Below are 23,615 nucleotides of genomic sequence, written 5' to 3'. Positions count from 1 at the left end.
TAGTTGATTTACAATGTTGTATTAGTTTCTGGTGTACAGCAAAGTGATTCAGTTACACATATATATAAATATTCTTTTTCATATTCTTTTCCATTATTGTTTATTGCAAGATATTGAATATAGTTCCCTGTGCTCTACAGTAGGACCTTGTTGTTTATCTAATTTATATATAGTAGTTTGCATCTGTTAATCTCAAACTCCCAAGTTATCCCCCAACCCCCTTTCCCCTTTGGTAAACAAAAGTTTGTTTTCCCTAAATATTTTGGATCATTGTGTTTCTATTTTCATTTGTCTCCAGATATTTTTTTATTTCCTCTTTGATTTCTTCAGTGACCCATTGGTTGTTTCATTGTGGTTTTAATTTGTACTTCACTGATGACTAATGATGCTGAACATCTTCTAATGTATTACTTTCCACCCATGTATCTTCTTAAAAATAAAGTGTCTGTTCTAGTAATTTTTATATTTTAAGTTGTGTTTTTATTCTTATTAATTATAATGGATTTATTTTATTGGGCTATATTATTATAAAATTCTTATTATTGAGTTTTAAGCTGTCTTTATATATTTTGGCTAAAAGTCTTTTATCTGCAAAATGTTTTGCAATATTTTCTCCCAGTATGTGCCTTGACTTTTCACTTTTTGTAACCATGTCTTTCAAGGAGCAGGCATTTTAAATTCTATTGAATTCCAGTCTATCAATTTTTTCTTTTAAGGTTCATTCTTTTTAAGGTCTTGTCTATCTTTTTGTTTGCCTACTCCATGGTCACAAAGACTCGTGCCTATATTTTCTTCTAGACGTTTTATAGTTTCAGCTTTTACATTTAGGTCCATTACCCATCATACATAATTTTAACATATGGTGTGGAATATGAGTCATGGTTCGATTTTTTCCATGTGGGTATCAAGCTGTACCAACATCATTGATTGAAAATACCATCATTGGGACTTCCCTGTTTGTGCAGTGGTTAAGAATCCTCCTGCCAATGCAGGGGACATGGGTTTGATCCCTGCTCCGGGAGGATCCCACATGCTGAGGAGCATCTAAGCCCATGTGCCACAACTACTGAAGCCCACGCACCTGGAGCCCATGAGCCACAACTTCTGATCCCACACGCTGCAACTACTGAAGCCTGCGTTCTCTAGCGCCCACATGCCACAACTACTGAGCCCATGCACCACAACTACTGAAGTCCACACGTCTAGAGCCTGTGCTCCACAGCAAGAGAAGCCACCGCACTGAGAAGCCCGCGTACCTCAATGAAGAGTAACCTCTGCTCGTCACGCTAGAGAAAGCCTGTGTGCAGCAATGAAGACCCAACACAGCCAAAAACAAAAAAAAGAAAATACCGTCTTTTCCCCATTAAATTATCTTGACATCTTTATTGAAATTCAATTGACTCTATGTTTGTGGGTCTATTTCTGGATTTTATATTCTTTTCCATTGATTTATAGATCTATTCTGATGTCAATACCATAATCTTGATTTCTGCAGTTTTACAGTAAGTTTTAAAATTAGGTATTAATTATAAGTTCTCTACTTTTTTCTTCTTTTTCAAAAGTATTTTGAATACTCTATGTTTTCTGTATTTCTGTGTACATTTCAAAATCAATTTCTATAAAGAAGCCAGCTGGGATTTTGATTAAGATTGAACTGAATTTCTTTTTTTTTTGGCTGCACTGCACGGCATGCAGAATCTTAGTTACCCAACCAGGGATTGAAGCCTGGGGCCCTGCAGTGGAAGTGTGGAGTCCTAACCACTGGACTGCCAGGGAAGTCCTGGTCATTTATTCACTTTTAGTATTATTAATATAGTTTTATTTCTGTCTGCTATTTTACTTTTTGTTTTCTATATGTCTCATGTCTTTTTTGTTCTTCTATTCTTCCTCTTTTACTGCTTTCTTTTACATTAAATGAATATTTTCTAATGAAGCAATTACATTTCTTTAATGATTTTTTTCCATTTTTAAAAAAGTTTTTTTCAGTGTTTATTCTAAGGCTTATGAGAGAAGCCTAACTTAAATAGCTTCAGATTTATGCTAGCTTAATTCCAGTGAGATATAGAAACATTATTCCTATATAGTTCTATACCCTTTCCCCCTTTTTGCAGTATTATTGTTATACATATTACATATATTAATGTTACAAGCCCAACAGTACATTGTTATAATTATTACTTTACCATCTGTAGTCATTTCCTTAGCCCAGTACAGCTTTGCCTCCACCTTTCTTCTTTGTACTCTTACGTTTATGTTTAAAATATATTTACATTTCTGTATGTTAGATGCCCAACAATACATTATTGTACATGTTATTTTATGCATTAAATATAATATAGATGTATATTATGTGTATTATACATATTATTTTATAGATCTCTTTTTATTATTGGTTAAGAGAAAGAGGGAGAAAAATATGTACTTATACTATCTTTTATACTTACGTAATTTGTTTTACTTGTATTCTTTGTTTTTCCTTACGGATTTGAATCATCATCTGGGGTTACTTGCTTTCAACCTGAGGAAGTCTCATTAGTATTTCTTATAGGACAGGTCTGCTTAAAAAATTCTCTCAGTTTTTGTATATCTGGAAATATCTTTATTTTATCTTGATATTTGAAAGATAGCTTTTCTGGATTTAGAATTCTTGGTTGACAGTTTTTAACTCTTGCTGATTCAAGATTTTCTCCTTGTCGTTGACTTTCTGTATTTTTGCTATCATGTGTCTGTTTCTGAATCTCTTTGCATTTATCTTAAAGTGCTTTGAACTATTGGATGTGTAGATTGGTGTTTTTCAATCAGTTTGGGAATCTTTCAGCTATTGTGGTCTTGAATATTTTTTGTGCTTCTTTCTCTCTTGTGCTTCCTTCTTCGTTACACATGCATTGGTCCACTTAATCATGTCCCATATTTAACAAAGGCTCTGGTTTTTTCTTCATTTTTTTTTCCATTTGTTTTTTGGATTGCATAAATTCTATCAACCTACCTTCAAGTTTGCTAGTTCTTTCTTCTGTCAGTTCAAATCTACTGTTGAGCCTCTCTAGAGAATTTTCCATTTCAGTTTTTGTACTTTTCAACTCCAAAATTTCCATTTAGTTCTTTTTTTTATATATATAATTTCTAAACCTTTCATCTATCTGATGAGACATGGTCATTGTACCTTCCTTTACTTCTTTAAGCATGATTTCCTTTAATTCTTTGAACATATTTGTAATGGCAACTTTCAAGTTTTTTTCTGTTAAATTCGATTGGTTTTGGTTGTGCTGACAGGCAGTTTCTGTTGCCTGTGTTTTTTAAAACCAGTGTATGGGCCCTACTTTCTTGTTTCTTTGTATGTCTCATAATTTTCTGTTGGAATCTGAACATTTTAGATAATATATTTTAGCAACTCTAGGCCCTGTTCCCCCTTCCAGTTTGTTATTTTTATTTGCTTGTTTATTTGTTTAGTGACTGGGTAGATTATTTTAGTGAAGCCTGTTTCTCTCCCCCACCCTCTGAAGTGTTAAGCCTTTGATGTTGCTCCTCCAGGAGCCACAGCTTTTGGTGTGCCCAAAGTCTTCCTGGGAGGCCATGCTTTCAAATGGCTTTCTTCTGTCTTTCTCTGGCCACACATAGCTGTTAGTTTTCACTTTTTGTTGGCTAATTGTGTATTGTTTTCAACAATGCCATGGAAGTATACATTGCTCTACTGATTAATCAAATTCAGACTCCCTTGAAAGAGCAGTTTCCAGGGTCAGTGTTTGATAGTTATTCTACCCTAGGAGGGCTTCTACCAGCAGTCTCCTTCCCTGGCTCTCTCCTTCAAACTAGCCGGTCTGTGATTTAGCCCAAATCTTCACCAAATCCCTGAATCTTCCTCACAGTTGCTCCCTACCACAACCTCCAATATTTTTGAGGGCACACTTAGGCTTGAACTTTTCCATGCTCTATTGCAAATGAAGTCAATTCCTTTGGGAAAAGATTAGGAGGTATCTATTTTATGACCTGCTTCCCCTTCACTTCCAGGCAAAATCTCTGAGCCAAGGCCCTGGAGCTGGGAATGGGGATAGTGACATGCTTCTCTCAGTGACAACCCACTGAAGGGGTTGAACCCTCAGTGGAGTGAAGAGCCATAACCTGAGGTTTTCCTGTCTTTCTTCTGATATGGAACCACCACCTTACCAGCCAGGGAAAGTGTGATTGATGTCTCAGTATTCTCAGTGGTACCATGACCAAGGTAGACCCTTCCTTCCATGAGTGGTATCTGGGTGGAACAAGGGAGTCCCCACCTTCTAATTGTACTCACCAAGAATGTAGCTTTATCAACAGCTATTTAAGCCCTCCAGCTGGAACCTGTGTGGAAAGATAGCCCTGTGTTCTTGAGTACACTTATCTGGAGTGGAGTATCAACCTTGCTGAGCTGGGAACACGGAGGGAGGGAGCAATCCAGGTTCAAATACCACAGATTCTCACTTTTCTTACCAAATATTCATAGATTTTCGTGAATAGATGTTTCTTCATTTTCTGTATACTCTTATGACCATTTTCAGAGGCTTTAAATTAAATGCTTGTTTTTAAAATAATTTTCACCAGTTTCACTGGGGAGCAGGTCCACAGAGCTCCTCATGTTGTCATGCTGGAAGTGTTTTCTGGGTTTCTTTCTGTAATTTAAAAAATCTGGCTTCTTTTAAGATTTTCTCTTTTTTGTTGCTTCTCAGCTATTTGATTGTGAAGTGCTTTTATATTCTTTTTTATTTCTTTTGTTTGAGAAGAAATACTGTTGAGATTCTTAGGTCTGTTTAGTTCTTATCAAACTTGGAAAATATTCAGACATTATTACTTCAAATTTTTTTGTTTGCCTCCTTCCCCCAATTCTGGAATTCCAATTTCATGTATATTAGACTGTTTGATATTATTCCAGAGGTTACTGAAGTTTTGTTCAGAGTTTTCAGTTTCTTCTCTCTATACTTCATTTTGGATAGTTCTTTTCCATCATTTTAAGTACACTAAGGGCTTTCCTGGTGGCGCAGTGGTTAAGAATCTGCCTGCCAATGCAGGGTACACAGGTTCAAGCCCTGGTCCAGGAAGATCCCACATGCCGTGGAGCAACTCAGTCTGTGTGCCATAACTACTGAGCCTGTGCTCTAGAGCCTGTGAGCCACAACTACTGAGCCCTTGAGCCACAACTCCTGAAGCCTGCATGCCTACAGCCTGTGCTCCGCAACAAGAGAAGCCACTACAATGAGAAGCCCTCTCACCGCAACGAAAAGTAGCCCCCGCTCGCCGCAACTAGAGAAAGCCCGTGCACAGCAATGAAGACCCAACGCAGCCAAAAATAATAAATCAAAATAAATAAATAAATAAATACATTTATCCTTTCTTCTCTGGTGTTAAACTGCTGTTACTCATATTAAGTAACATTTTTGTTTCAGATATTGTATTTTCCAAATTTTTTTGTAAATATTATTTTTGCTTTACTATGTTCATATTTTATTTTACATTCTTGAACATAATAGAGTGTATTTCTAATAGGTTACGGGGAGGCTGGTCTGTATCATTTCAGTCCATCATATAGTGCTTTTCCATTTTCCCCCAACATTTTTGTGTTCTATAAGTCTTGTACTTGTTTCATAAAATATAATTGCTAAGTATTCTATTTTTTGAAGATGTTATACATGGAATTGTTTTCTTAATTTCATTTTTGTATTGTTGATTGTTAATGTCTAGAAATACAATTGATTTTTGTATATTGGTCTTACATCCTGCAAACTTGTTGAACTTTATTAATCTTCATAGTTTTATGTGTATGTGTGTATATTGTGTAGGGTTTTCTATATATAATATGTCATTTGCAAGTAGAGATTGTCTTATTTCTCCCTTTTTAATATGGTTGCCTCATTTTTTTTTCTGCTTAATTACCCTGGCTAGTACCCCTGGTATAATGTTGAGTTGAAGTAGTGGGAGTAGATACCCTTTTTGTTCTTAATCTTAGAGGGAAAACATTATTTTTTAAACCATTAAATATAATATTAGTTGTAGATTTTTCCTAGATACTCTTTATCAAGCTGAGGACGTTGGCTACTATTCCTGGTTTGTTAAGTGCTATTACCACAAGAGTGATAGATTTTGTTAAATGTTTTTTTAAAAAAAATTAATTTTATTTATTTTTTTATACAGCAGGTTGTTATTAGTCATCCATTTTATACACATCAGTGTGAACTTGTCAATCCCAGTCTCCCAATTCATCATACCACCACCACCACCTCCCGCTGCTTTCTCCCCTTGATGTCCATACATTTGTTCTCTACTTCTGTGTCTCAATTTCTGCCCTGCAAACCAGTTCATATGTACCATTTTTCTAGGTTCCACATACATGCGTTAATATACGATACTTCTTTTTCTCTTTATGACTTACTTCACTCTGTATGACAGTCTCTGGGTCCATCCAAGTCTCTACAAATGACTGAATTTCATTCCTCCTAGGTAGGTTTATTCCTAGGTATTTTATTCTTTTTGTTGCAATGGTAAATGGGAGTGTTTCCTTAATTTCTCTTTCAGATTTTTCATCATTAGTGTATAGGAATGCAAGAGATTTCTGTGCATTAATTTTGTATCCTGCAACTTTACCAAATTCATTGATTAGCTCTAGTACTTTTCTGGTGGCATCTTTAGGATTCTGTATGTATAGTATCATGTCATCTGCAAACAGTGACAGTTTTAACTCTTCTTTTCCAATTTGTCTTCGTTTTATTTCTTTTTCTTCTCTGATTGCCATTGTTCCTGATCTTAGAGGAAATGCTTTCAGTTTTTCACCATTGAGAATGATGTTTGTTGTGGTTTTGTCATATATGGCCTTTATTATGTTGAGGTAAGTTCCCTCTATTCCCACTTTCTGGAACGTTTTTATCATAAATTGTGTTGAATTTTGTCAGAAGCTTTTTCTGCCTCTGTTGAGATGATCAGATGGTTTTTATTCTTCAATTTGTTAATATGGTGTATCACATTGATTGATTTGCATATATTGAAGAATCCTTGCATCCGTGGGATAAACCCCACTTGATCATGGTGTATGATCCTTTTAATGTGTTGCTGGATTCTGTTTGCTAGTATTTTGTTGAGGATTTTTGCATCTATATTCATCAGTGATATTGGTCTGTAATTTTCTTTTTTTGTAGTATCTTTGTCTGGTTTTGGTATCAGGGTGATGGTGGCCTCATAGAATGAGATTGAGGTGATCCTTCCTCTGCAGCTTTTTGGAAGAGTTTGAGAAGGATATGTGTTAGGTCTTCTCTAAATGTTCGATAGAATTCACCTGTGAAGCCATCTGGTCCTGGACTTTTGTTTGTTGGAAGATTTTTAATTACAGTTTCAATTTCATTACTTGTGATTGGTCTGTTCATATTTTCTCTTTATTCCTGGTTCAGTCTTGGAGGGTTATACCTTTCTAGGAATTTGTCCATTTCTTCTAGGTTGTCCATTTTATTGGCATAGAGTTGCTTGTAGTAGTCTCTTAGGATGCTTTGTATTTATGTGGTGTCTATTATAACTTCTCCTTTTTCATTTCTAATTTTATTGATTTGATTCCTCTCCCTCTTTTTCTTGATGAGTCTGGCTAAAGGTTTATCAATTTTGTTTATCTTCTCAAATACCCAGTTTTTTGTTTTATTGATCTTTGCTATTGTTTTCTTTATTTCTATTTCATTTATTTCTGCTCTGATCTTTATGATTTCTTTCCTTCTGCTAACTTTGGGTTTTATTTGTTCTTCTTTTTCTAGTTCCTTTAGGTGTAAGGTTACATTGCTTATTTGAGATTTTTCTTGTTTCTTGAGGCAGGGTGTATAACTATAAACTTCCCTTTTAGAACTGCGTTTGCTGCATCCCATAGGTTTTGGATCGTTGTGTTTTCATTGTCATTGTCTCTAGGTATTTTTTGATTTCCTCTTTGATTTCTTCAGTGATCTCTTGGTTATTTAGTAATGTATTATTTGGCCTCCATGTTTCTGTGTTTTTACCTTTTTTTCCCTGTAATTGATTTCTAATTTCTTAGCTTTGTGGTCAGAAAAGATGCTTGGTATGATTTCAGTTTTCTTAAATTTACTGAAGCTTGATTTGTGACCCAAGATGTGATCTATCCCGGAGAATATTTCATGCGCACTTGAGAAGAAAGTGTAATCTGCTGTTTTTGGATAGAATGTCCTATAAATATCAACTAAATCTATCTGGTCTATTGTGTCATTTAAAAGCTTGTGTTTCCTTATTAATTTTCTGTCTGGATTATCTCTCCATTGTTGTAAGTGAGGTGTTAAAGTCCCCCACTCTTACTGTGTTACTGTCGATTTCCTCTTTTATAGTTCTTAGCAGTTGCCTTATGTATTGAGGTGATCCTATATTGGGTGCATATATATTTATAATTGTTATATCTCCTTCTTGGATTGATCCCTTGATCATTATGTAGTGTCCTTCCTTGTTTCTTGTAACATTCTTTATTTTAAAGTCTATTTTATCTGATATGAGTATTGCTACTCCAGCTTTCTTTTGATTTCCATTTGCTTGGAATATATTTTTCTATCCCCTCACTTTCAGTCTGTATGTGTCCCTAGGTCTGAAGTGGGTCTCTTGTAGACAGCATATATATGGGTCTTGTTTTTGTTTCCATCAGCAAGCCTGTGTCTTTTGGTTGGAGCATTTAATCCATTCACATTTAAGGTAATTATCGACATGTATGTTACTATTACCATTTTCTTAAGTGTTTTGGGTTTGTTTTTGTAGGTCGTTTTCTTCTTTTGTGTTTTCCACTTAGAGACGTTCCTTTAACATTTTTTGTAGAGCTGTTGGTGGTGCTGAATTCTCTTAGCTTTTGCTTGTCTGTAAAGCTTTTGATTTTTCTCTGTTGAATCTGAATGAGATCCTTGCTGGGTACAGTAATCTTGGTTGTAGGTTCTTCCCTTTTATCACTTTAAATATGTCCTGCCACTCCCTTCTGGCCTGTAGAATTTCTGCTGAGAAATCAGCTGTTAAACTTGTGGGATTTCCCTTGTATGTTATTTGTCATCTTTCCCTTGCTGCTTTCAATGATTTTTCTTTGTCTTTAATTTTTCCAGTTTGATTACTATGTGTCTTGGCATGTTTCTCTTTTAGTTTATCCTGTGTGGGACTCTCTGCCCTTGCTGGACTTGGGTGGCTATTTTCTTTCCCATGTTAGGGAAGTTTTTGACTATAACCTCTTGAAATATTTTCTGGGGTCCTTTCTCTCTGTCTTCTTCTGGGACCCCTATAATACGAATGTTGTTGTGTTTAATGTTGTCCCAGAGGTCTCTTAGGCTGTCTTCATTTCTTTTCATTCTTTTTTCTTTATTCTGTTACGCAGCAGTGAATTCCACCATTCTGTCTTCCAGGTCACTTATCTGTTTTTCTGCCTCAGTTATTCTGCTATTGATTCCTTCTAGTGTAGTTTTTATTTCAGTTATTGTATTGTTCATCTCTGTTTGCTCATTCTTTAATTCTTCTAGATCTTTGTTAAACATTTCTTGCATCTTCTCAATCTTTGCCTCCATTCTTTTTCTGAGGTCCTGGATCTTCTTCACTATCATTATTCTGAATTCTTTTTCTAGAAGGTTGCCTATCTCCACTTCATTTAGTTGTTTTTCTGGGGTTTTATCTTGTTCCTTCATCTGGTACATAGCCCTCTGCCTTTTCATCTTGTCTATCTTTCTGTGAATGTGGCTTCTGTTCCACAGCCTGCAGGATTGTAGTTCTTCTTGCTTCTACTGTCTGCCTTCTGGTGGATGAGGCTGTCTAAGAGGCTTGTGCAAGTTTTCTGATGGGAGGGGCTGGTGGTGGGTAGAGCTGGCTGTTGGTCTGGTGGACAGAGCTCAGTAAAACTTTAATCTGCTTGTCTGCTGATGGTTGGGGCTGGCTTCCCTCCCTGTTGGTTGTTTGGCCTGAGGTGACCCAACACTGGAGCCTACCCAGGCTCTTTTGTGGGGCTAATGGCAGACTCTGGGAGGGCTCTTGCCAAGGAGTGCTTCCCAGAACTTTTGCTGCCAGTGTCCTTGTCCTCACGGTGAGACACAGCCACCCCCCGCCTCTGCAGGACACCCTCCAACACTAGCAGGTAGGTCTTGTTCAGTCTCCTATGGGGTCACTGATCCTTCCCCGGGGTCCTGATGCACACAGTATTTTGTGTGTTCACTCCAAGAGTGGAGTCTCTGTTTCCCCCAGTCCTGTCAAAGTCCTGCAATCAAATCCCACTAGCCTTCAAAGCCTGATTCTCTAGGAATTCCTCCTCCCGTTGCCAGACCCCTAGGTTGGGAAGCCTGACGTGGGGCTCAGACCCTCCATTCCAGTGGGTGGACTTCTGTGGTATAATTGTTCTCCAGTTTGTGAGTCACCCACCCAGAGGTTATGGGATTTGATTTTATTGTGATTGCGCCCCTCCTACTTTCTTACTGTGGCTTCTCCTTTGTCTTTGGATGTGGGGCATCTTTTTTGGTGAGTTCCAGTGTTTTCCTATTGATGATTGTTCAGCAGTTAGTTGTGATTCTGGTGTTCTTGCAAGAGGGAGTGAGAGCATGTCCTTCTACTCTGCCATCTTAAACCAGTCTCATTAAATGCTTTTTCTGTATCTATGAGATGATTGTATGTTTTTTCTAATTTGCATACTTTATACCTTATTTGGTTTTTGTGTGTTTATAAAAATACATAATAGATTCATAAATGCATTATTACTTTCATAAAATCAGTGATGGTATATTCTCTTTCATTTGTATTTTACCATATTTCTCAATACAATGTTCTTCAGAGAATAGGCACAATAAATATTCTTTGAGCTAACAGCTAAATTTTTTGATCCTGGCCATAACTTTTAGCATCTGGAAACCCTAAATCTCTAGGCTGGGAACATGTTTCATTGGGTTTCACAGTGACTGTCTTCTTCGGCCTAGTATTTTGCTGTGAAATTTTATAGAATTTCATAATTTCTGGATGGTTTACGTAAGTATATAAAAATTTACTTTTAGGTTTAGTGATCTACCCCTGGACTTTTTGTCAATTATGACATACTATAGTTGTGAATAGTATGCCTATTTGGGAGGAATAAAAAATTATGAACTACACATATATGTAGAGGAAATGATATGGTGCTTGGGATTTTTGTAAAAATAAAACAGAAGGGGATTGGTTAGAGGTATAGAGAAAACAAGATTGGCCATGAGTTCGTAATGGTTGAAGCTGGAAAATGGGTACATTTTACCTACTTTTGTACGTTTAAAATATTCCATTAAAAAGTGTAATATAATACAAAAATCATGTAAAGCATATATGTACCGATTTATAGGTAATTATAACTTAATAACTACCTAGATTAAGAGTTAGAATTTTGCAGTATTCCAGAAGCCACCCATGTGCCTCTTTCCAACCCTAAACTTCCCTGTTCTTTATTGGGAACTATTATCCTGACATTTCTTGCTGTTCTTTATAGTTACCACCTATGTATGCATTCTTAAATAATATAGTTTAGTTTTGCCCATGGTAAGTTTATATGAAAGATATCATATTACATGTATTTTTTGTGTTTTTATTCTTTCATCATTATGAAATTCATCCATATTTTGCATATAGTCCTAGTTTATTATAGCATAGCACTCCAATATATGAATATGCCATCAATTCTACTGTAAATGGACATTTGTGTTGTTTCCAGTTGCCATGTTTTCTTTGATTCAGCCCATTTTATTTTCCATATCTGTTAATTACATCCATGAAAAACTGGATGATGGCCTTTGAGAATGAGAAAACATCTTTTCTCCCTTCTCAGGTGCCATCAGCTCTATCAACTCTCTATTTGGTATATTTTTAACCAAAACCCAAGACTACTGAGTATCTTTAAACTAACTAATTAATATCCTCATTTCCTTTAAACACTGAAAATTTTAAGCCCAAACCACTAAATACTGGAGACTATAAAAATAGGGTAGATTTGAGAGAGAGGGAAATGAAGAAAAAGTCTCCTTAAGGAAGAATAAAAGGAATGTGAGGCCTTTTGGTGGAGGGTGGAGATGAGGTGAGGAGGAAGGTAGAGGCAACATTAAAGATGGATTGTGAGGGACTTCCCTGATGGTCCAGTGGTTAAGACTCCTGCTTCCAGTGCAAGGTGTGTGGGTTCAATCCCTGGTCAGGGAACTAAGATCCCACATGCCATGTGACATGGCCAAAAAATTAAAAAAAAAAAAAAAAAATGGATTGTGAAATTAAGTCAAAGTTACCCAAAGTTGGTAGATATGTTTCACTTTCCATAAAACTTATCACAACATAGCTTGCCACGTTTTATTCCATACTACTTTGCTCAATTTAAAAAAATTATCCCAGTGTCTGGGTATTAGGAATTTGTATAAATTCCAATATCTTGGAATGTTAGTAACAGCAGGGCACAATGTTTCTCTCCTGGATTATTTTGACCAAACCAAAAAATTTCTTTTATTTATTTTCCTGAAGATTGAATTAGGATTTTCAGTGAGGCCTCAGTAATGGCACAAGCAAGTATTGATATTAGTCAGCTACACAAATTGTCACATGATACAGGTTTGTTTTTAAACCAAGAGATGAGTTGGCTTTGATGACAATTTTTTAAATAGTTACTGAGGGAAATTTCACCTTGTGTCATGTCCAGATATTGATGCTATAAATGTCATCGTATTGGATATTTACTGGTAGATTTGTCAATTCCTTAATGAAAGGACAGGTGAAAAAAGATTCATGCGATAATGGAAAATATATTAGTCACTTAACAAAAAGAAATGAATTTACATTTATATCATATAATTAAGAATTTCACCATAATACTGTACTATAAAATCACAGCTGAATTTAAAAATTCTAAGCATTTTTGTTTTAAATCCTTTTTTTTAAGTTTGTAGGAAAATTTTTCAGTCTTGCTTCAGAAATAATGCTTTTGCCTCAGTGGGCTCATTTTCCTATGGTCCGTTTGGATTGTGAAGGTTTGAAGACAGGCCTAACAAACAAAGCAAAAGCCTTTGCAAACATATTACTAAATGACATAGCTTCAAAACATAGGAAAGAAAATGAAAGGTAAGTAGAATTAGTTGCCAAACTCAGAATTATAGGGCTAAAAGAAATAGTTTGCTAGTAACAATTCTTGTTTAAAAATAAAAGATTAAAATATAAGTACTTGCAAGTTTTTCTCCATAGCTACTTCCTAAGAGGGTTTTGTTATAGTCTTATTGGTTTGGTTTCTTTTTGTTTGATACTGTTTGAGACTAGTTTTGAGGCAACCCAGGATTTTTTTAAAAAAAGAAATTGACATACATCAGCTTTTGGATGCAGGTTGCATGGTAATGAAAAAACCATAGACTTTCAGTGATATTGGGAAGATCTGGGATCATTCCTGACCATGATATTGACTTATTGTGTCACCTAGTTTATTTTTTGCATCTGTAAAATGGAGATAGTAATACCTAGTTGGCAGGGTGGCTATAGATTGGATTCATGAACTAGTGGCCTACTAGCTGAATGTGTCATGCAAATGTGTTTTATTTGTCTCACATTGTTTTTTATTTTGTTTAAACTAATTTTGAATTTGCTATCAACATTTCAAAATTAGGAGTTTTCACACACACACACACACACACACACACACACACATACACTCTCTCTCTCTCTCTCTCTCTCTCTCCAGATCTCTTACTTTTCTTGAAAAAGTGGGAAGACCATGCCACATTAGGCCTATAGTGGTAGAGTTGAGATGAAACTTTCCCATTGACAGGGAGAATGGCCTCTGGTTTGTTCATCCAGTGCTCAAGCAACTGATCCTCTAAATAATTTAACTTATTTGTTACCTGTCTGGCTCCAGAGGACTTTTAGTTTGCAACTTCTATAAGGATTAAAACTAATATTTATATAAATCACCTAGCACAGTGCCTGGAACATAGTACTCAAGAAATGTTAGCCATTATGTTTATTTTCCCAGAAGCAATGTAAGAGAATTATGTGCCTTGGAATCAGAGAGACCTGGATTTGAATCCTGTCTCTGCCATGAACTAGTTCTGTGACTCTAGGCAAGTTACTTAATTTCCCTAAGCCTCAATTTCCTGCAGTGCCAACTATGAAAAATAATACCTTCCTTGCAGGACTAATGTTAGGATCACAGATAACATTTGTAAAGTATCTAGCACCATGCTTGGCATAGAATAGGCACCCAATAAAGGGAGCTATCACATCAATAAATATTTTTAAATGAATAAAAAATATATGACTCTCAGAAAGTTAAGTATTGGTCAGCTGTACTTTGTACAAAATTATACTACAAAAAGATGTTGAAGATGGTAAAGTATTAGACTCTTCATTTCTAACAATCCCGTTGAGTAAGAGCAGTGACAATACCATAGTTAATTTAAAAAATTTTTATGTTTGACATGACTTTTTTGGTATTTATTTTTGTAATATCTGTCACTTTTCTGGAAAATTCTTTCAACAAAATAACTGTCTTATTATAAACCCATGACATAAGAACAGCTGAAAAGTCCATTTTCCTCTGCCTCATTCATTCTTCGATTCTTTCCGGTTTAAGTTCCATACTTGAGATAGGTAACATCAAAAGGAGGAAATATGTGCCACTATGTTAAGCACAATTTATTAAATAAATTAATAATTATTAAAGAACAATTTTCTTACTTCATAGTTTGGTTTAGTATCTGCTTGGGCCACCTTGCCCTCAGTAATCTTGTTTGCCTCCTTTTCTTTTCTTTTCTTTCTTTTGTTTTTGCTTTTGTTTTTGGCCATGCCACGCGGCATGTGGGATCTTAGTTCCCCGACCAGGGATCGAACCCATGCCCCCGCAGTTGAAGCACGGAGTCCTAACTACTGGACCGCCAGGGAATTCCGGCCTCCTTTTCTTTTGCTATAATGTTACTCCACAAGGGACTCAGATTCTGCTCTAGTAAGAAGAAAGCACCCACAGTAGAATCATCTGTCTTTTTTGCATTATCGACATTAATGCATCCTCCTAAAATTTTGATAATCAAGAATTAACTGTCAAGCCCTACATTATCTGATTCCTGCTTATCTCTACAATTTCATGTTATGTCCTCTCCTTTGTATTCACACTGCCCTGCTTGCCATTCCTAAACTATGCTTTTGTATTCACACTGCCCTGCTTGCCATTCCTAAACTATGCGAAGCTTATTGCTACCTCAGGCTTTAATCCTTGCTATTTTTTCTTCCTTGGGAGCTTTTTTCCTGATATTTGAATGACTCATTTTTTCCTTCTCTCATCTTGAATATCACCTCTCTAGAGAGATATTTCCTGGCCACTTTATATAAAATACTGGCCCCTTCTCTATACTCCATCATTCTTTATCCCTTTACTTTGCTTTTTTTTTTTTTCTTCATGGCACTTTTTACTACTTAACATTGTGTTATATATTTATGTGCTCTTGTCTCTCTCATCAACTTGAATGTAAGCTTTATGATGGTAGGGACTTATCTATTTGCTGTTATATCTCCAGTGCTTAGAACTTTGCTTAGCACATTGTAGGTACTCAATTATTTATTAGATGAATGAATAAGTATAATTACTCACATAATATAAATGAAATACCTGCATGAACTAAAATTTATTTTTAAAATCACTTACCTCTTTTGTACTTTGTTTTTGCAAGGGTTTTTTCTGATATTTCTAATAATGGCATGACAGTACTGATACTGCCAAGTACAAGGAAAAAAATTCTATGAAATATACCTTTAGTTGAATAATGGCTCTAGGGTATCTAGGTTCATACTTACATACATATATATTCTGAAAGAATCATAGATTTTTAAATGTATACAGAGGTTTGATCTTTTTACTTACCGCATTTCACAAGGGACACTAATAATAATAATAATTAAGCTGATGATTATACTAAAAATTATAGTTATAGTTACCAGTAATTGAGAGTGTACTGTGTGCTAGGCTCTTTTACATTCATTATTCATTATTGTATTACAACAATCCTGCAAGATGAATGTTAATGACTTCATTTTACAAATACGGAAGCTAAACCTATGAGATTTACATAAGTTCTCAAAGCTAGTAGCAGCTGAGGCAGGATTTAGACGTAGGGCTGCTTGATCCAAAGCATGCTCTATGTCACACAGAAAATGTTACCTTAATTTTATAGATTTTATAGATGTATGATGTATCCTGAGTTATATCAGATAAGTTATGCTTAAATATTTTAAGATATATTAGTGAATTAGCCAATTTTTTTAAGATCACAGTTCCTATTTTATAGTAATCATAATAAAATTTATTTAGTGTGATAGAGCATTAATTACTTTAACTATAATAAAGCAGGGTATTATGTCAGTATTTGCAGTGAATTTGAAGCAATTAAAGAGCATGCATTAAAAGTCCCTGAGACAACAGAAGAGATGATGGAGCTCATATCTTATGTAGAAAAAGCCCGGACTGTAAGAATTAATGAGTTGGTTTCACGGATCAAGGTAAGAATTTTTAAATTTACATATTTTAAAATATTTTTTTCATTGTGAAATATGATAAACATTGGAAGTGTATAAAACATATAGTTAAACAAAGTTATATAAAAAAAACAAAGTTATAAAGTGAACACCTATGTTGCCACCACCAAGGTCAAGAAATAGGATATTGCCAGCACCCTAGAAACCCTCTGCGTATGACTATCTGACCATAACTCCTTCCCTTCCTTTACCTCCTAGAGGTGTCAACTTGGTTTCTACAGTAATCTTCTTTATTTTTCTTTAGTTCCACCATGTGTGCATCCTTAACAAAGGTTTAAAAAATTTTTTTCTTTTATAGTTTCTACATTTAGTAGTACATATGCTTATACTTGCCCCACCACAAGGTTATATACCTATTCACCTATATTGTACTCTAACTTTTGTTTAAAAATGTGAAATATAGGGACTTCCCTGGCGATCCAGTGGTTAAGATGCCGTGCTTCCACCGCAGGGGGCATGGGTTTGATCCCTGGTCGGGGAACTAAGATGTCACATGCCGCACGGCATGGCTGAAAGGGAAAAAATAAAATAAAATAAAATACAATACACACCAAAAATTGCATAAAAAATAAATTGTACAATTTAAAATGTTATAAAGTAAACATCCAGTAATTATCATCCAGGGAAAGAAATAGAAGCTTGTCAACACCCTAGAAGCCCATTACAATCTCCTGTCTTTTTCTGGATGTGAACACTATCCTGACTTTTATAGTAGTCATTTCCTGCTCTTCTTTGTAGTTTTACCATCTAAATATGCATTCCTAATCAATATAGCTACTTTTTGTTTCATTTTGATCTTTATATAAATAGAATCATAGTATTTCTATTCTTTTGTGTCTTGTCAACATTATGTTAGTAATGTCATTGTTCCTTAACTTTCATTTATTTTCATTGATGTCTGGTACTCATATTATATAACCATAGAATAATTTATTATTTTAATTTTACTGTTCTGGATAGTTGGGTTGTTTCTACTTTTGCTACTAAAAGCAATGCTTCTGGGAACATTTCTGTATGTGTACGCTGGTGCATATATTCATGCATTTCTTCCAGGTGTTATAAGATATACTTATTTTCACCTTTACTAGCTAAGGCAAAACTCTTTTCTAAAGTAGTTCCAATTTTATACTCCTATCAGCAGTGTTTAAGAGTCCTGTTGTTTTATATCCTTACCCATACCTGCTATTGTGAGATATTTAAAATTTTGCCAGTCTGTTGGGTGGAGGTTACTGTATTTTTAATTTGCATTTTCCTGAAAAAAAATGAACTGAACACTTTTCGTATGCTTATTGACCATTTGGAGCTCCTCTTTTGTGAAATACTAGTATTTTTTTTTTAATTAAAAGAAAATTTTATTTTTAAATTTTTATTTATTTATTTATATTTAAAATTGAAGTATACTTGATGTACAATATTATATAAGTTACAGGTGTACAATATAGTGATGTGCAATTTTTAAAGGTTATGTTCCATTTATAGTTATTATAAAATATTGGCTCTATTTCCTGTGTTGTACAATATATCCTTGTGGCTTATTTTATGCATAATAGTTTATACCTCTTAATCCCATACCCCTATAATGCCTCTCCCCCTTCCCCCTCTCCACTGGTAACCACTGGTTTGTTCTCTAAATCTGTGAATCTGTTCCTTTTTTTGTTATATTCACTAGTTTGTTGTATTTTTTAGATTCCACATATAAGTGATATCATTCAGTATTTTTCTTTCTCTATCTGGCTTTCTTTCTCTCTATTTCACTTAGCATAATACCCTCCAAGTCCACCCATATTGTTACAAATGGGAAAATTTCATTCTTTTTTATGGCTGTGTAGTATTTCACTCCAGTACATGTCTTTTACCTATTTTTCTTTTGGGTTGTGTGTCCTTTTCTAATTGATTTATAGTAGTTTTTTAAAAAATTGTGATAAGATATACATAACATAAAGTTTACCATCTTTACCTTTTTTTTTTTGAGGGGGGGTTACGCGGGCCTCCTACTGTTGTGGCCTCTCCCGCTGCGGAGCACAGGCTCCGGACGCGCAGGCTTACTGGCCATGGCTCAGGAGCCCAGCCACTCCGCGGCATGTGGGATCTTCCCAGACCGGGGCACGAACCCGTGTCCCCTGCATCGGCAGGCGGACTCTCAACTACTGCGCCACCAGAGAAGCCCCATCTTAACCATTTTTAAGTGTATAGTTCAGTGTAGTAGTTTTGAATATATTATTGATAAATATCCTTTCCTTCACTCTGTAATTTATTTCAGTTTTTAATGGTGTTTTGATGACTGGAAGTTCTTAATTTTAATGTAGTCAAGTGGAGCAAATTTTTTTTTTTTTCTTTTTACAGCTAGTGCTTTCTGTATCTTGTTTAAGAAATCCTTTTCTACCCAGGGTCATCAAGATTTTTTTCTTATGTCCTTTTCTGGAAGCTGTTTAGTTTTGCCTTTCAGGTTCAGATTTTCAGTCTTCCTGGATTTTATTTCTGTGAATGATGTGAGGTCCTATTTAATTACTTTTTCATATGCATGAGCAGTTACATATTTATTGAAGAGACTATACTTTTCCTACTGCTCTGCAGTGCCATCTCTATTATATATCAAGTGTCCCTATATGTGCAGATCTGTTTTAAGACATTCTATTCTGTTTTATTGGCCTTTTGTCTATCCTTGTATCAATACCACACTGACTTAATTACAACAGCTTAATTGTAATAGCAATAATAATTCTTGATTCCCGGTAGAGCATGTCCTCCCACTCTATTCTTCATCAAGTTTCTTGTTTGTTCTTGGCTATTAGTATTTTCATATAAATTTTAGAATTAGATGATCACAGCCCATAAAATAATATTTTGGGATTTTCATTGAGATTGCATAAAATTGATAATAAACGTAGAGAATTAACATCTTTCCAATATAAATTTTAGAATCAGTTTTTCACATTCTGCAAAAATCTGTTGGAATTTTGATTAGAAATGCATTAAATAGATGGAGAGCATCAGTACATACACTGTGGAGTCTTCCAGTTCATGATATATCATTTATTCATTTACCTCTTCTTTAACATCTCTTAATATTTTATAATTTTCTCTGTAGAGGTCGTGCACATCTTTTGTTAGTTATATTTTCAGGTACTTGATATCTTTTAATGTTATATTAAATTATATCTTAAATTTTTCATCTTATCTTAGTTACTTGAATACAAAAATACAATTAACTTATATTAATAGACCTTAAAAAAATAGTTTTAGATTTACAAAAAAAACCTAGTAGATAGTACAGAGAGTTCCCATATTACACACACATCCTCACACACTCAATTTTCTCATTATTAACATCTTACACTAATATGGTACATTTGTTATAATTATTAAACCAATATTGATATATTATTAACTAAAGTCCATAGTTTATTCAGATTTCCTTAGTTTTTACTGAAAGCCCTTTTTCTATCTCAGGAACTCATCTGAGATACCACATTGTATCTAGTTGTCATGTATCCTTAGGCTTCTCTTGGCTCTGAGAGTTTCTTAGGTTTTCCTTGCTTTTGATGTTCTTGATAGTTTTGAGAAGTAGGAATTTGTCTGCTATTTTTCTCATGATTAGAACAGGGTAGTCGGTTTTTTGGAGGAGAATCACAAAGGAAAAGTGCCATTTTCATCACATCATGTCAAGGATACATATTATCAACATGGCATTTAATGTTGAGCTTGATCACCAGGCAGAAGTAGTGTTTATCATGTTTCTCCACTCTTTTCTCCCCCTTTCCATACTGTCTCCTTTGGAAGGAAGTCACTGTATGCATCCACACTTAAGAACCGGGAGTTGTGCTTTCCTCCTTTACAGTAGGGTAGCTACATTATTTATTTGGAATTATTCTGCATAGGAGACTTGTTTCTTCTCCGCTGCTTTTTAATTTATTCAGTCATTTATTTATATGAACTTATGGATATTTATTTTATACTTTGACTATAATATAATATAAAATTTATTTTTATATGCAAAGTAATAGCTATCACTAAATTTTTTCTTAATTAAAAATTTTTTATTTAAATATCTTAACTTTAAAATTTATATGTTTTTTTTCTCTTTTTAATTTTAACAGTTTATCCGAAGATTCTTTTGGAATGTCTACATATACTATTTTATAACTAGTAGTTAATGAAAGTTTTGGTTTTATCAAACATTACATATTTCCAAAACTTTATTTTCTTTGCTACAATGGACTGGTTAGGATCTTTAGTACAATGTTGAATAGAAGTCATCTTGATCCGAATCTCAAAGGGAAAGGCTTCAAGATTTCACTATTAAGTATGAAATTTGCTATAGGTTTTTTATAGGTTCCCTTATGAGATTAGTAAATTCTCTTCTATGGGAGGATGGGGAGGATGCATTGGGAGATTGGGATTGACATATGCACACTACTATATATAAAATAGATAACTAGTAAGAACCTACTGTATAGCACAGGGAACTCTACTCAGTACTCTGTAATGACCTATATGGGAATGGGATCTAAACAGGAGTGGATATATGTATATGTATAACTGATTCACTTTGCTGTACAGCAGAAACTAACAAAATATTATAAATCAACTATACTCCAATAAAAATTAAGTGAAAAACATTACTGTGAATGCATGTTGAATTTTATCTTTTTTTTTTTTGCATCTATTGGGGTGATCTTATGCCTTTTCTCCTTTAATCTATTAATATAATTGATTACATGAATCAGATTTTATTAGGTTAATTTCTACATGCAACATAATACATATATGATGCATTCTGCATATTATATATATTATATACAGCAAATATGTAAGCTATAAAGGGTAAAGATATTCAACTTCTCTATTCAGGTAAATCTATTGGTTTTAAAGGTTTTTGTTTTGGTTTGGTTTGGTTTTGCCATTCACCCCTAAACTCTTTCTAGACAATTGCTATATGCTAATGGTAGGCAAAAAAAGTGGTACTGTCACTGAAGATGCAAAACAAAATAAAAGATGCTAAAATCTTTGTCAACAAAGATTCAAAAATTAAATACATAAGAATAAAAAATGTAAAATCTTTTAAAAGAAAAAAATTTAAAAGGTTGCTGAACAAAAGCTGCATATTTCATCATCATTTTCAGTCCTCTACATGGACACTCAAGAGTACCTTTCTGTTAAGTCAACTGCAAGTGAAAACTTTTAAAAAGCTTTGTTTCTGGTATAAAAATCTGCAATTGTGTGGTATGAAGCTGAATAAATAACCCTACAGTTATTGAAATACCCATGTGGTTTGGGTAATATGAAATATCAGTTAACGATGTGAGTCAGATTGAAATTTGAGAGAGTATTAGAAATTGTTATTGGTTCTCTTTTTCATAATGCTTTAGATTTTCTATATGGTTTAATATATCTGGAGTTTCTTCTGTAGGAATCCAAACGCCGGATGAGTTACTTTTTAGATGTATTTCTATTTCCTCCAGAAGACTTAGCTTTAAATTCAGCTGTCCTTATGTGGCCTTGGAAAATTAATCCCATCTTTGATGAAAATGATGAGGTGAATATATTTTTCAATATGTATTTTTGTATTATGATATTTTAAGCACAGTGTTCATTTAATTTTCATACATACTTGCCATCTACCTTTAAAAATTATCTTCATGTGTCCGTATGATTTTGGGGTTAGCCACATTTATGGCCCTGCAGGCTTAGGCTTAACCCACAAAGTTGTAAAGAGTGGGACTGACAGGGCTTCCCTGGTGGCACAGTGGACGAGAGTCTGCCTGCCGATGGAGGGGACGTGGGTTCGTGCCCCGGTCCGCAGGGATCCCACATGCCGCGGAGCGGCTGGGCCCGTGAGCCATGGCCGCTGGGCCTGCACGTCTGGAGCCTGTGCTCCGCAACGGGAGAGGCCACAACAGTGAGAGGCCCGCGTACCGCAAAAAAAAAAAAACAAAAAAAAGTGGGACTGACGTTAAAAAAGTCAGAACTATTTACAAATAATAATTGTAAGCTCTGTGCTATTAAATCATTTAATACTCACAAAAATCCCAGGTGCTCCTATTTTCCCCATTTCACAGATGAGAAAAATGAGTTTCAGAGAAGTTAAGTAACGTTCCCAGGAAGAAGTAGCAGATTCAGGATTTTATATAAGACTGAATATAGTTCAGATTTTGAAAAAGTCCTAATGTAAACTAGTTTCTCCTAAACTGGGAAGTGAAATGGTATAGTAGTAATGAAAAGCATGGACTTCAGTTAGATAAGCCAGAGTTCTAATCCAGATTTTGACTTTTATGATTTTGTGACATTGGACATGCCTCTTAACCTCTATATGCTTAAATTTCTTTACCTCTGAAATGAGGATACTAATACTTGTGGTAATATAGGTAGAGTGTTTAATAAATCTTGACATAACAAGTGCTCAATATATGGCAGCTTTTATTATTTTCCCAGAATCTGTTAAATAGTTAAAGTATCTATTTAATAAATAAGAATTGTTACAGTCACTTCAGAGATATAGGAAAGTTTTTCTGTGTGGTTTTTTGGTTTATTATTCTTTTCATTTTTATATCAGTCAATGTTTTATTTTTGTACAATGTTTTATTTTTACTTCGCTGATGTTTTTTGTTACTGTATAAAGCATTCGGATTTCTGATTTGATAATTCTTTGCTTTGTAACAAAATAGTTAACATGAATAATTTTCTTTTAAAGCTCCTTGAGAATGCTAAACATAAAAAAGAAAATGAGCTAATAGAAAAGAGAGAGAAACTGATTTTGGAAATAGAAAAGGAATCACGCCGCATGGAAGAGTTTGCAGAATTTGCAGAACTGGACCACATGCAGCAGGTCTGATAAATATAGACAGTAGCTATGACAGGCTGGTAGATTAATACAGGACATGTTTCTATAATATAGAAAAACCTGTGCTTACTAAGGCAAACAGAGTCCTGACTCTTAGGCCTGGGACTGCTGCTAATTATGTAATCTTTTTTTGTGATTTAGTTTTCTATTTGTAAGTTAGACATAACCATACGTTTTGCTCTGTGTCATGGTAATGTCGTGAAGTTGATGTTTAAAGTTGCTATATAAATGCAAGGACATAGCCTATGCAGTATTATAT

General features: G+C 34.6%; 1 protein-coding gene across 1 annotated transcript in view; it reads left to right on the top strand.

The window, feature by feature from the left end:
• The window catches only part of DNAH12 (dynein axonemal heavy chain 12), a 226,941-nt gene that overhangs the window by 54,195 nt on the left and 149,131 nt on the right, over positions 1–23,615 (top strand). Inside the window, exons 13-16 of the mRNA XM_024746372.1 lie at positions 12,887–13,065; positions 16,344–16,479; positions 21,926–22,051; positions 23,207–23,341. Coding sequence (XP_024602140.1) covers positions 12,887–13,065; positions 16,344–16,479; positions 21,926–22,051; positions 23,207–23,341 — 576 coding nt within the window. The remainder of the gene's footprint in view (positions 1–12,886; positions 13,066–16,343; positions 16,480–21,925; positions 22,052–23,206; positions 23,342–23,615) is intronic.

This window comes from Neophocaena asiaeorientalis, unplaced genomic scaffold (genome assembly GCF_003031525.2).
Source record: "Neophocaena asiaeorientalis asiaeorientalis breed wild unplaced genomic scaffold, Neophocaena_asiaeorientalis_V1.1 scaffold251, whole genome shotgun sequence".
Classification (NCBI taxonomy): domain Eukaryota; kingdom Metazoa; phylum Chordata; class Mammalia; order Artiodactyla; family Phocoenidae; genus Neophocaena; species Neophocaena asiaeorientalis.
The sequence above is the reverse complement of the archived record's forward strand: the minus strand, read 5'-3'. Positions and strand labels throughout refer to the sequence as shown.